Below are 12,830 nucleotides of genomic sequence, written 5' to 3' on the forward strand. Positions count from 1 at the left end.
AATTCAACAGCGCATGAGGAAAGATCTCTGTAGAACAGGGATCTAATATAATCCAATGCAATCCTTGTGCTAAACGCATTATGTTTAGAACATACTGCGTGCGTTGCAAAGTTCTATTTGTTCTGCCGATCTATTATCATCAGTCTGCTCCCAGTCACTACATCACTCTTCAATTTCAAATGAATCTTTGATGCTACTGATCCAAATAACATTATTTTAGTTCTTTTGTTAGTTTTTGAAATATATATAATTAACATATTGAATAAAGGATATCCCATAAACATACTTATATATTCCAGAAATATCCACATCCTTCTGCACATGCTTTCATCAGATCCGAATCACAAAGTATTTATAATGTACGATGAATTAGTCATTTTAATTGGTACCATAAAATTTCTTCAACTCTTCACTAGATTACTTCTTTCTGAAAGTAGCTCTAACTGTTAATGGCATATTTAATAAAAATAAATTTACATATCGAAATATTTTTTGTTTACTGCTTTTTACTCTGCATTAGTTTGCTACAAAAGTTTTAATTAAGTGCTTCTGTTCCTTTTGCAATCATATGATAGAAATAATTAATGAATTGCCAGACTTCCGCAGAAGAAAGAAAACGAACATTTCTTGATTACAGGAAAATCAGAGGGGAAAATGGGTAGTAGGCTCCATACTTTTCAATTATGTTTCCTGGCCCATTTCCAACCTTTCCATGGGAACTTATTTAAATAGTTTTGCAAATAAATGACATTAATTTCTCGACGTGGTCGACCATCGAGTTTTGTTGATTGCATTTCTAATTTTTTTAAGACCAAATTCTGGTAGAATCGGAAGTTTCAATGCAAATTCTTTCGGACTTCAGTGGAGCTGTGCAAATGTTGTGAAAATGACTTCATGGTTGTATCAATTTACCATTATTATGGTCAGCTTATTTCTAACTATATTATTTACAGGAGGTGAATTAAGTAATTCCTTTACTAACCAATGCCCAACACTTCACAAGGCGATGTTGGATTTTCTATAATTAGAAATTTCTAAACTAATGCAATAAGCTGACTAATTAATTGGCTACTTTTTGCTGCAGTTGACTGAACAACAAGGACCCATACCGCAACGAGAATTGTTTGAAGTAACTGCTTCACAGTTAGCATTATTTCTTGAGCAAAAAAATCCTGCTGCCAGAATATATCATAAAGATCTCTCACAGTTTTTTCGAAACTCTGTACTTGAATTCATTTGAAACGTTTCAAAAAAAAAAAATCAAAAGGAAAAATGAGATGGAAGAACTTTAGTTTATAATTTAAAATGGATGGGTAAATAAACACACATATTATTATGGACTGTCATTTCCTCGAGAAAGATGCCGTATCCTGCCCTAATTGCGACTGATTGACACTGAAAAATTGATCTTCCGATTACCGTTTTTCAGTGTTTTCTGACGCAAACTGCAGTATATTATTTTTCATAATTTCCTATTGATAATAATAATAATAGTGATAATAACAATATAATGGTAACAGTAATAGTAATAAAATGATAATAGTGATAATGACAAAGACGATAGTGATAATAATAACAATTATTATTATCGTAAATATCAAACCATTAATAATTAATTAAGTGACAAAAAGTGGTAATAATTGGCAATAGATAGTTTCTATACGTGTTCTTGCGAAATTTCAATTATATTCAGTTGTTCTGTGCGGTTCAAAAAACTTTAGTTCATGAATACTAAAAATAACACTGAAATAGAAGTTAAAGCTTTCAGCATATAATGTTGATTAATGCAAATTTCTACAGTGACAGACTTGTTCTATTGGAATATCGCGACACGATGGCTGTTCAAATTATCTGACCGTTTAGTTTTACCAGTCATTCGACATTTTCGCCAAGTTATACTGCATCATATTTACAAAATTAAGTATTTGACAAGAAAGTCCTCCGGGAATCGGAGATCAGTATCACTCGGAGTTATTTTTTACTGAAAAAAAGATCGCATATCTGATCTCGCCATGATTCTCCTCTGCTGTTCTGAATCACAGTTCATAAATCATGAAAAGCGACGAGAATGTTGCAAAAAGTGTTAGATTCTGGCAAAATAAAACGTGGGCTGAAAAAAAGCTGCTTATCTAAGCTAGGGACCCCGATTTTTATGCCTGACTCAAAATTAAAATATATGATGTGGATGAAATTATTTTTCGAAACCAAACTCAAACGTAAAACGAAATTTGAACTGTGAAACTGAAACAGAAAATTCATGTCTGTCGAAATAATGTTGTAAATCACTGGGGTAGAGAAAAAGATAGTCAAATCAAACATTGTTATTCAGGAGACCTGTAATCTTATTAAAGTGATCCCAGAAATTTAAAAACAATGAATGAATCCAGCGTAATTTATCTGGGCTAATTCGTCAAATAACTGGGATGAAGATTCCATGGAAGCATATCTCGATAACGCTGAAACTATAAGGAAACACTTGATGGTTTGTTTCATTTTCCTTCTTTCTCTACACTGCAATACTCTGTATTAGTTATACTATACGAATGGGCAACGTAGAAATCGAAAGAATGAAGTTTTCTTCTCAACTATTTACATTAAAACAATATATCAGAATCACGAATAAAATATTATTACAAATGCAATAAAATGAAAAGATGGTGAATTAAAAACCAGAAAAAATCTTACATGGGTAGAAAATCCGGTGGTTTGCGAGGAAATCTTCGCAATGCATCGGATTCTCTACTTCTCCAACTTCGATTTGTATTTTACCAAGCCAACAACGACAGCGAAAAAGTAATGGAGCACATATCGATTCCAATGTTTTCAAATGAGGTAGCGCCTTTTGGACGCAATACGGGAGATAAAAATTAGGATAGCTGATTCTGTAGTAATAATTTTTCTACGGAAGTATTATCAATAAACGCAGCACAAAATAAAGGCAATGCTCACGACAAGACAGAATTGCTGCGACAAGATGCAACTTTGGAGAATGTTTAATACTAATGCTAATTTGTAATTTGTAAGTGAAGTTAATAATGTACTTGAACAAAACAACAGCATATTGCAATTTTATTAAACCTTATAGTGGAAAGTTAAAAATATCTGACAAAAATTATTTACTGCTGAGGTTGGAGACAAACTAATTTGAGACGACAAGCATGCATTCTGAAACGAAAGCAGTAAGATCTTCAGGATTAATTTCCTCTTTTCAAAAAGATGAAAATACCAATTTTCAGACTCGTGGTCGTTCATAGCTTATTCGCAACCAATTATAGGTTAAAATCGTTTACGCCTGCGTCTGACATTTCCAGCAGTATGCACAGTGTTATGAGAGATGAATTTAAAACCTATTCAGTTAATCACCTGAGACTATACGGGAATTTGCTGAGCGGTTTTAAAAATTTGAACAGATGAGGGGAAGGAGCAAAAAGGCAACGCCAATAGTGTCAAGTCAACCGTATGACCTCCTTTCCCAGTTACTATGAATTCCCTCCCACATACCATCACCACACCACCATACTGCGCACTTTGTTTGACTGATGATCAGCCTTATATCCCTGAAATTTAAATTCCAAAAGTTCCGTAGTTCTGTACAAAGAGAACAATTCTTTTCTTGTAGGCATGATAACACGTAAACCTTTCTAACCTACTGACCTAAACAATTTCCAAGAGCTTACTCTTCATTAAAAAATACTGGGATTAATCAGTTCGCAAGCTATAGGTGATATATCTTCATATATATTCCTTTTTATCAGTCCAAAATGTTAGCTCTGTGATTGACGAAATAACTCCTTTAAAAAATCTTCAGTTTTATGTTTTTATTTTCATCTCAAGCATCCGCGTTTATATTTCACGAATTTAATTTATAATTAACATTTCCAGAAAGAATCATGAAAGCGATGTTCTCGTTCATAGTTCTTCTGCTTTTCACTTCGCTTGGTTGCTACGGTATTCTCGAAATTAATGGTGATGAGGTGAGCTAATCTGCCATCATTTACTAATTTTTCAAATCAGATCTTAACTAGTTGAATAGCCAAATGAGTTCATTTAATTCAGAACACATCATGCAGAACACATGATTTACACGAGCAATGTTTTCTCCGCTACTGCATACTAAAATCTTTCAATTTCATCAACCGACTTATTGAGTACCATTGATAATTAGCTTGAGAAGAGAATCTGTGTTCCTTATGCATACACAGACAACTTAAATTTGTTAAAGGACCAAAGAGAATCAATTTGTTGAAATTGTACATTTAAAATGGCAAAACTTTAAAACTCAAATTTCAGTTGAACTGAATTGACAAAGTAACGGATAGTTTTGATAAATTTTGAGATTTTTCCTTAATTAGTTCAAGTTCCGAAAGATTTCAATGATTATTTGAAGTGAGCAAATAACTTGAAACTTCAATTTTAGCTGTTGCTGAAAACAGATAGCATTATGCATGCTAGACATGTTCGTGGTACAGACAAAGGGAATTTGGAAGGACACCACGTGGTGTCACGACGCCCTGCAAGACGAGAAGTAATACAGAACAGAAAGCCGAAAAACATCCTAAAGAACAAGAAATATAAGACTATCCAGTTTTCCTAAATATGATAATTTAACTTGTTAATTTGTCACTCAAAACAGAAGGAATAAAACTGTAAATCATGGCGTTAATCCTGATTTCCCCGAAATTATATAATCAACTGATTCATCTCACTGATTTAGCCCCAAGGCTTGTTACATGAATCACCCAACCAGCCTGGAATGCAAACGTGTCCTCATTTTGCAACTTCTGAGTCCCATGTACCCGTCTGTGGTGTAGCTAGTCACATGAAACACTCGTAGACGCTTTTCCGAATTTATCCACGTATTTTGCATAGGTGAAAGTGCACAGTCACTGACCACTACATTCCACCCGAAGTAAGCATTGCCTAAAATACCACCAAATTATTGCAAACGGTTATAGTCACTAGCCCACCACACTGACTTCACCATACCCTCCCCTCTCCTCCGCACAACATGAACCAATAAACCCAACTAACCTTAACGTCCCCACACTCTTAAACATCGCACCAGGATACAACTGAGGCCTCAGGACCCAGTACTCGTTCATAGCCCAAAGCGTACGACGGCAATTCCTATCAATCTTTACATGGGTTCATCACTGGCTAATTGCACCTTCGCCCGAACATTGTTGTATTAGTAGTGCAGACAGCATGAAGTGGTTGCAGTCAGACGACAACAGAATCGTCTTTGATGCACAACAGAGTGACTAGTCAAGGGAGTTCGTACTGACAATGCGGTTGATAAAAATGTCGGTCAAGTCGGTTGTGACACTGATATTTCTGTTCTATGTCTCAGTGTGGGAGGCAGTTGTTCCATTTCGTCGCGCAAGCAGTAAATTGTCGCTTACTACAGAATTATACTTAAATTTGACCGGAAGTTGAATTTATGATTGAAATTCATAACAATATTGGTTATACGTTTGAATGTTGTAGAATACACGTGGAATAACGGTAGAATTATTCACATAAATGCTGTACTATCGATACTGAAATGAACGGTAGAAGCAATTTGAACTAATTTATCAATCGAAAATATGGATATAATATAAAATGAGAAGAAGGGAAGAAAAGCACCAAAGATGAGAGATGAGGAAGGAGTAGTCTTCAGAAATCACTTCCCTTTCATTTTTTCCGCCTCTTCCTTCTTCACCGTCTCTGATCAGAGTATTCGAGGAGACTAGGCGGTTGATTTTACACAAATTTAATTCGATCTCTGCTAATGCCGTTATTTAAGATAATATTGGTCATGATAATAGTGAACCAAGTGGACATTGAGTCCCAGTCATGAACTTGACTGCCAATCTGTTTTCTTGCTCCATACGGACCTCAAAATGTCCAATAGTTCAGATTTTGTAAGCACTGCGGATTTAAGTGGAACTTGTAGGAATTGAAAATCTACTACACAGTAATGAGTTTTCACTTATTTTTGAAGAAGTAATTCAAAAAATAACGATTGGCTGGTAAAAATAAGAAATTATTGCAAACTAATACATTTTAATTACTTTCGATCATTCATATCTAATATAAGCATGCTAATTTATTATCAAACATGCTGGTTATCACAGCATATTGTAATCTTTTGTAGAGTGATATGAATTTTTCTGGGGATTCGGATGTGCCTGAATTTCGACGTTACGCCATTCAATCAATATGTTGTGAATATGTTAATTTATTTCCAAACATACTGATCATTGTATTCTTGGAACAATTATTCAATTTACTGTAATCAAGCAAAATTTAGTCATATCCTCAAAAAATCGAGAAATCAAGACTTCGATCACTCGATTAATAGAGACTATTTCGCAGTCATCTGCATATAATATCAGTTTTTTTGTTATAGGGTAAGATTGTCTCATCAGTTTTGACCGTCTAAAGCAATATTACAGGGAAGATTTGATGATTTATTTTGATTTCATTTCAATTCATTTCTCAGGGTCTTTTTCAAAAACATCGAGAAGAAATTTATCATAAAATGTCAAATTAACCATATAGATTTGGTTTTATACTTACCTTCTCGATCATATTATATTTGATCCAAGGAATCTATTAGTTTCATTATTCATACCACTAAGAAGTACCGTGAGAAGAGCTAATGGAGCTACCCTGGGACTCGTAATCATAAAGGACATACAAATATAATTATGTCCACTAGAAAGTGACTGTAGCTCGCTTGGATATTTTTCTGAGTGGTACATATTTTCCCGATAACATTAAAATGACGATTTTCACTGTTAGCATCTGAAGATTACATGCTATCATCCCTCTTCTACACTAATTAGACTAATTACTGCTCGGATCAGGTTGAAAAGACAAAAACAAACAAAAAAACATGTAATAAATTAATGACTATGTACTAGGCTATTGAATAAGGTAACTTCACAAAGTTCAAATGTAAACCATGTCAGAGTGAATGACTGATACACTGAGCTGCTTACTGTAAAACATGTAGACTACTGAAAAAAGGTTGGAGGAAAGCAGTATCAGCATCAGTTCTATGCATCTTTTTATAAGCCCTCTCTTAAAACCTTTCAATTACCAACCATTCACCTTAGTGATATTTGAATCAGGTTTCAAATTCACATTCAACATTTTTCTGTCTCTCATCTTAACACGCATCTCTCTTCAACTGATGTGTAGATCGGCTGATAGCAATTTATGATCATATCAGTAGGGCATTATCACTTTGCTTTTTCAATACCTCTCTTGATATTTCTTTTAGCAATGCTCATTCTAATATGCATGCTCAAATTTGCTTGAAATGTACCCTTCAGTTATTAATTATATGAGTAGCATGGGAAAAGACGAAGATATATTTGAGTATTTATAGCTGACGCTTTCTGTATCTTCCATTTGTTGGATTTGGATCGGCATTAACATAATTAATCCTGTAATTTTCAAAAATAGCTTACTTTACTCGGAAAAATGAAGAAAAAACACTTCCCAAGAGTAGACATTTTAGCACTAGTGGACATTTCTTAGTGGTCATTGATGTGGCTTTCTTTTGAAGTATTATGAATGGATGGTAGTTCGTTCTATTTTTTGATTTCAATAACCAGTCTCGGTGCAAATCTAGCCTTTGACTTTTCTCTGGTGACAATTTGCCAGTTTACAAAATTTCTTACAAAAATTTCACGAAATTTCCTAATTTCAGTTCGAAACTTGTACAGTGAATAGATTCGAATTTTCTGTTGGCGTCTCAAATTTCTATTTATTATTTTGAAATTTGCTAAAGATAGCATCAAGAAATAATAATTTTTGCCGGGTCGTTCCTTCATGAATTCTTGCTTGAAGGACACTCTTCTTGGATTCCAGTTATTAAAGTGTTGCGGATGAAGTATTTTTCACTTGCTGATTGATAGTTAGAGAGTTGTACTTTTTCTTATTCATTTTTAACATTTCCTTCAGGAAAATATAAAAAAAGTAAAAGTCGAACATTGGAAATGTTCCGAAAATACGCAATTCGGCACTGTATCGTACAAGTACTTCTAGCATTTATTTTTGTACTGTCGTATGAATTCACTAATATCAAAAGCCAATTCAAATTTATCTGTGGCTAATGGAGCAGAACACAGAATAAATCACAGATTTATAGTATAAATCAGTGAACCTAGAAATAGTTACAAACAATTTGTCTCTTGCCTTTTTTAGTGAATACAATATTTTGAACTATCGCTTAACGAGTTTAGACGCTTGCTGGAAACAACAGTGATGGTAAATCTGCAAAGTTTATTGAGTGTATGTCGGCAACAGCGGCTGCAGTTGTATATGGATTTAATAAAAAGGATGTATCAATATCAGTTCTTGACGATGCTATGATGTCCTGAAATTAAATTTCAAATCTTTTTGACAAATACGTGCTCATCTCCAGTTTTTGATATTACATTATTTAAGAATATTTTGGAATCCTCTAAGATTTTGATTGCAAAATTTGCCAATTAAAAAAAATTTTGCAGCGGTAAATTGCAAAAAAATTTAAATTAGAATTTTTTATTGAAAATTATTTTACCATTTCTTGAAAATATGGCGCAGAAGAATTTGGATGAAACAAGAATGGATTAAATGTTGATGTTGCTAGAGATTTCCGGCATCGAGCTCGACGATTGCTAAACCAAACCTATAAAATTCCAATCAAAATATGAACATTATAAAAAAAATTAGATCAACTATAAAAATGTCTCTTGGTGAACAAAATTATGGGATGTAAACGAATATAATTTTTGGTTGCACGAAGCAAAAGTACGGTCGGACATTACCCTTGGGAGTTTCCGATTTTAAAATCTGTTTAAAAGGCAAAAATAACTGAAGAAATTAAAGATATGCAATCATGTGAAATATAGAAAAGAGAACTTCGAATAACCTGTATTTTACCCTCATCCAATTTGGTTGCTGCAGCAAGACGCTCACGCAATTCCTGATCCGGATAGGTATTCGCTTTGAAAGCTGCTTCCAATACCTCTAGCTGTTCCTGCGTGAAACTTGTTCTATTTCTACGAGTCCTACCAACCATTTCTGTTTGATATTCTGGGAGTAACTGTCCAGTACTATTGCATTTTCCTGTAGTATTAAGTGCTATCAATCAATTCAGTGAAGCAGAAATGCTTTCTAACGTTGTTATTATTATTCGTCTGTTAGAAGGAAGTGAGAAATTTATACAGTACATAACAAAAATATTTCTGTCTTCTTCAGAAAACTATTTCGGTAACTTTGCTAACGAGGAACGATAAGTGTTAGACAAGTGATATGATTGAATAAGAAATGAATAGGAAATCTAAAAGTTTTTTATGCCTCCTAGAGAAAAATCCCTAACTCCTAGAGATTTGCAATACAAAAGCATCAGAATAGGCTTCGATCTTGATTTAATTTAAAACGAAATTTAATATTCAATGAGTAGCAGAGGTTTGGATATTATATCAGATAGCTTTTGGAAGAAGAAAATAAGTGATCAAAATTCTCTTGGAAAATTCCATGCATCAAATCCAAATGGTTTACTACCTGAAATTTGACTATGTAAATGCCTGCGGCCATATATGGCAGCAAACCAAGCATTTAAAGACCTACAAATTAAGTTTAATTATATAATTGATAAGAAAGCAAGAATGAAATAGTATACTTCAAATAATTGTTCTCCATTGCTAGAATTGCAGTGGCTTTTGTCCATAAGAAAAAAAAAAAAATAACCGTTTTAGCGTATCATTAACTAAACGATCATGCATTACTGATCATGACTGATACTATACAACAGTTTTAATTACAAGTTAATCATATTACAATGAACAGAAATGGTTTCTGCTAGTTCCTTAAAGTATGTCATTTTGTATGTTCAAAGAAACGAATAAATGAAACATACTTTTGCCATATGTTTAATTTTCTACCAATATGAAGCAACATTTTAGAAAAATGTTAGTGGAATTCCTCTGTACCCTCTTCTTAGACTATAACATTTTTCTAATGTTATCCATTGTTGCCTAATTGTCGTGATTTGTAGAAGTATTCACAGTCACTCAGTAGAAAAAAAAAAAAGAAATTATAAAAGATTGAAAATTGCGAACGTTTTGCTAATATTCGACCATGAATGAAAATTGATACCTGTAAAGGTACCGAGAATGCCATCTATACTATGTTTTAACGTGAAAACTTTATGTTGTTTCAGCAAAGCTTTCGACGAGTAGTGATGAGTCTGGATTCCGCTTCGCATACTCCTATCTCTGCAATATCTACTCTTTTAATCGTCAATAATTTATGAGCCTCTATAGCTACAGAAACTTGTAATGAACCATAAGATATAATTGAAATTCTTCAAATTCAAATGAAGAATTCAAAATAAGGTGTACCTTTATTGCGAAAAATTTTATATTTACAGAAAACCTTTTCAGTTATTTATCCGGAATGAATTGATAAGTTCAACTGATAAGAAATTTCCTGCAATTCCTTGAAAAATTTGGTAAACTAACAACCTCATGTATTTATGTATTGAAGAAATGGTTGGCGCATTCGAACGACTACAAATTCCTTTATCAATGAGCATCAAACGAATTTCATGAGCATTGATAGCGGGTCGATCTTGACGAATTCGATCTATGTGCTCCTCTAATGCTAGAATCGTTTTGCGTGATCGTGGATTACCACCGATCTTAAAGCTTTTATAAAATTGTCACATTTTCGGTGTGGCAAACGAACGGATTTAGAAAATCGAAAGTGAAAGTTCTACAAGAAATCCTAAACATTGTATATACGTCGTGGAAGTACAAAAAACCGGCAGTGCATAAAATGAATAAACATGCGCATGGAAAAATAATTATTATAATTAAAAATAATTGTCGCTATAGATATTAACTTTTAGTGTCCGTTAACTTAATGAAGAAATATATTGGTATCTAACAAACATACTGGAAATTTCAATGATAACATACGTAATTTTTTTGAAAAATTCAACAGAAAAACGAAATAAAATAAGAATTTGATGCTGGTATTGATATCATCACACGACTAATATTTCAAATAAGAAGGATCTCTTGAGAATATGAGACTGTAATCAAACATTTTAAGCGTTAATAGTTGTTTAATGAGAAATTTTTTTTAGAAATTTGATGAAAATTTTTTTTTTAATATTGCGCATTATTATTCTGGCTGTGTATTAGTAGAAACTGATGACAATAACGTTTGCTATCTTTTAATTTTTCACTATTTTGTAGATTCTTAGTTTTAAAAAAAAGATGCAGTCCTTTTAAAAAATTATTGTTGAATTTTTTAATATACAATTTGTGTTAATCGTGCAAATTTAATGAGAAATTTGGGAATCTGTGAAAAATAAGTTGAAATATTTCAGTAGCACATTGTCATGTACGAACAACCCAATCAGCAGATTATAGGAAAGCTTCTGCTAATTTGTTTCGTCCCACAATTTAACAAAGTGGACTAATTTACGTAAAATAAATAAAAAAATTATAATTTTGATGGTAACATCAAACTGCTACCAACAATTCAACGTTTGGCATGCTTCGACAAATCAATACTTTGTAAAATTTATCATGTAAATGTAACTATCGCATTCAGAACTAATCACAAGGCCAGAACTGAAACTGCATAATACCAATCTTTAATTTTTCTGCTTTTTTGACTTACATTAGAAGCGACATCTCATTCGGTTCAATATATTTTATTCTACTCATAGATCGAATATGTAGTCAAACCGCGATCTCCCAGAAAATCTGACGATATAAGAAGTTTCATTACTTTCCTCTCTCCACATTTACCATCTAATGCCGTAGTTGAATTACAAGAATGAATTCGGAGGGATTTTTTTTTCCTCCTTAAACATCTCTACCCTTTTCATTTGGATAAAATAATTATACACATAACGATTGTCAGATGAATTCTACTAAAAATCAAAAATTTTGCTTTTCCGAATGAAGTCAACACTGGATAAAGTTGAAAAGTGTGTATCGTCTTGTAATATTGAGAGCAAAATTGTTGAAAAAGCAAGAATAAACTTATACTATGCTAAAGTCCATTAAAAGAGTAACGAGGAGGTTTGATAAAGGGAATGAAATCAAGAATCATGAACAGAAGCAAACCATGGTATCATATTATTATGAGCATCTAGTTATCTAGAAGTGTTCGGAAATATACAGTATAGTTAAATGCTTAAAGCAATATTATTTAATGTATTTTTAAATGCTATTATAGGTTATTGCATATTTTTTACATGAGTTAATGTAGTTAGTTCCAACTTGCAGATTCCAGATTTTCTCATATATAAATTAAGCGCGCAAACCTGTCCAGGCGATACAGATCCAGTTTCAGCATAACGGTACAAAATTTTTGATACACAACCATGTGAAACTCGTAACTGTCTGCTGATATGACACGGCCTGTAAGAGTTTCGTATCAAACTTCAATAATGGCACTTTAACAACAAAGCAAGAAAGTAGATGGAGAAAATGAATTATTCATAAGATTTAATAATCGATATGTGTATCACTGAGTAGTATCTTACCTTCCGAAGGTTATAAAAAGTTTCTTCGTGCTTAATTTTTGAGCCGATCGCTTTTACAGGGTAAATTCCTCGTATCGATAAGAACCCAGGAAAAAAAAACCTTTACAAATGAACAAAGTGAAAAAGACCACCCGTGAAACACTTTTCTCTTTTGCGCCAGAAAAGATTAGAGAAAATAAATGGCGCTCTTAAATTTAATGGCCAAAAAAATGTCATTAAGAAAAGAATGAGGAGGGGCTAGAAAAAAAGGAAATTGCTGGACATGAAGTACGCAATTTGC

At 33.0% G+C, this 12,830-nt stretch overlaps 2 protein-coding genes across 2 annotated transcripts in view; one reads left to right on the forward strand and one right to left on the reverse strand.

Annotated features, from left to right (window-relative positions):
* Positions 1-3,899: 3,899 nt before the first annotated feature.
* LOAG_03517 (hypothetical protein) lies at positions 3,900-4,834 on the forward strand (the record flags this gene model as incomplete). Its single annotated transcript, XM_003139054.1, has 3 exons — positions 3,900-3,974; positions 4,418-4,525; positions 4,715-4,834. The coding sequence occupies 3 exons, from the start codon at positions 3,900-3,902 to the stop codon at positions 4,832-4,834; spliced, it is 303 nt and encodes a 100-aa protein (XP_003139102.1).
* Positions 4,835-8,236: 3,402 nt separating this feature from the next.
* Positions 8,237-12,830, reverse strand: part of LOAG_16736 (hypothetical protein) — a gene marked incomplete at both ends in the record, with an annotated part of 6,623 nt that continues 2,029 nt past the window's right edge. Inside the window, 6 exons of the mRNA XM_020449390.1 lie at positions 8,237-8,374; positions 8,561-8,668; positions 8,912-9,108; positions 10,141-10,259; positions 10,506-10,684; positions 12,329-12,425. Of these exons, the coding sequence (XP_020307079.1) occupies positions 8,237-8,374; positions 8,561-8,668; positions 8,912-9,108; positions 10,141-10,259; positions 10,506-10,684; positions 12,329-12,425 (838 nt within the window). The remainder of the gene's footprint in view (positions 8,375-8,560; positions 8,669-8,911; positions 9,109-10,140; positions 10,260-10,505; positions 10,685-12,328; positions 12,426-12,830) is intronic.

The sequence above is a fragment of the Loa loa genome, assembly GCF_000183805.2.
Source record: "Loa loa unplaced genomic scaffold supercont3.16, whole genome shotgun sequence".
NCBI lineage: Eukaryota > Metazoa > Nematoda > Chromadorea > Rhabditida > Onchocercidae > Loa > Loa loa.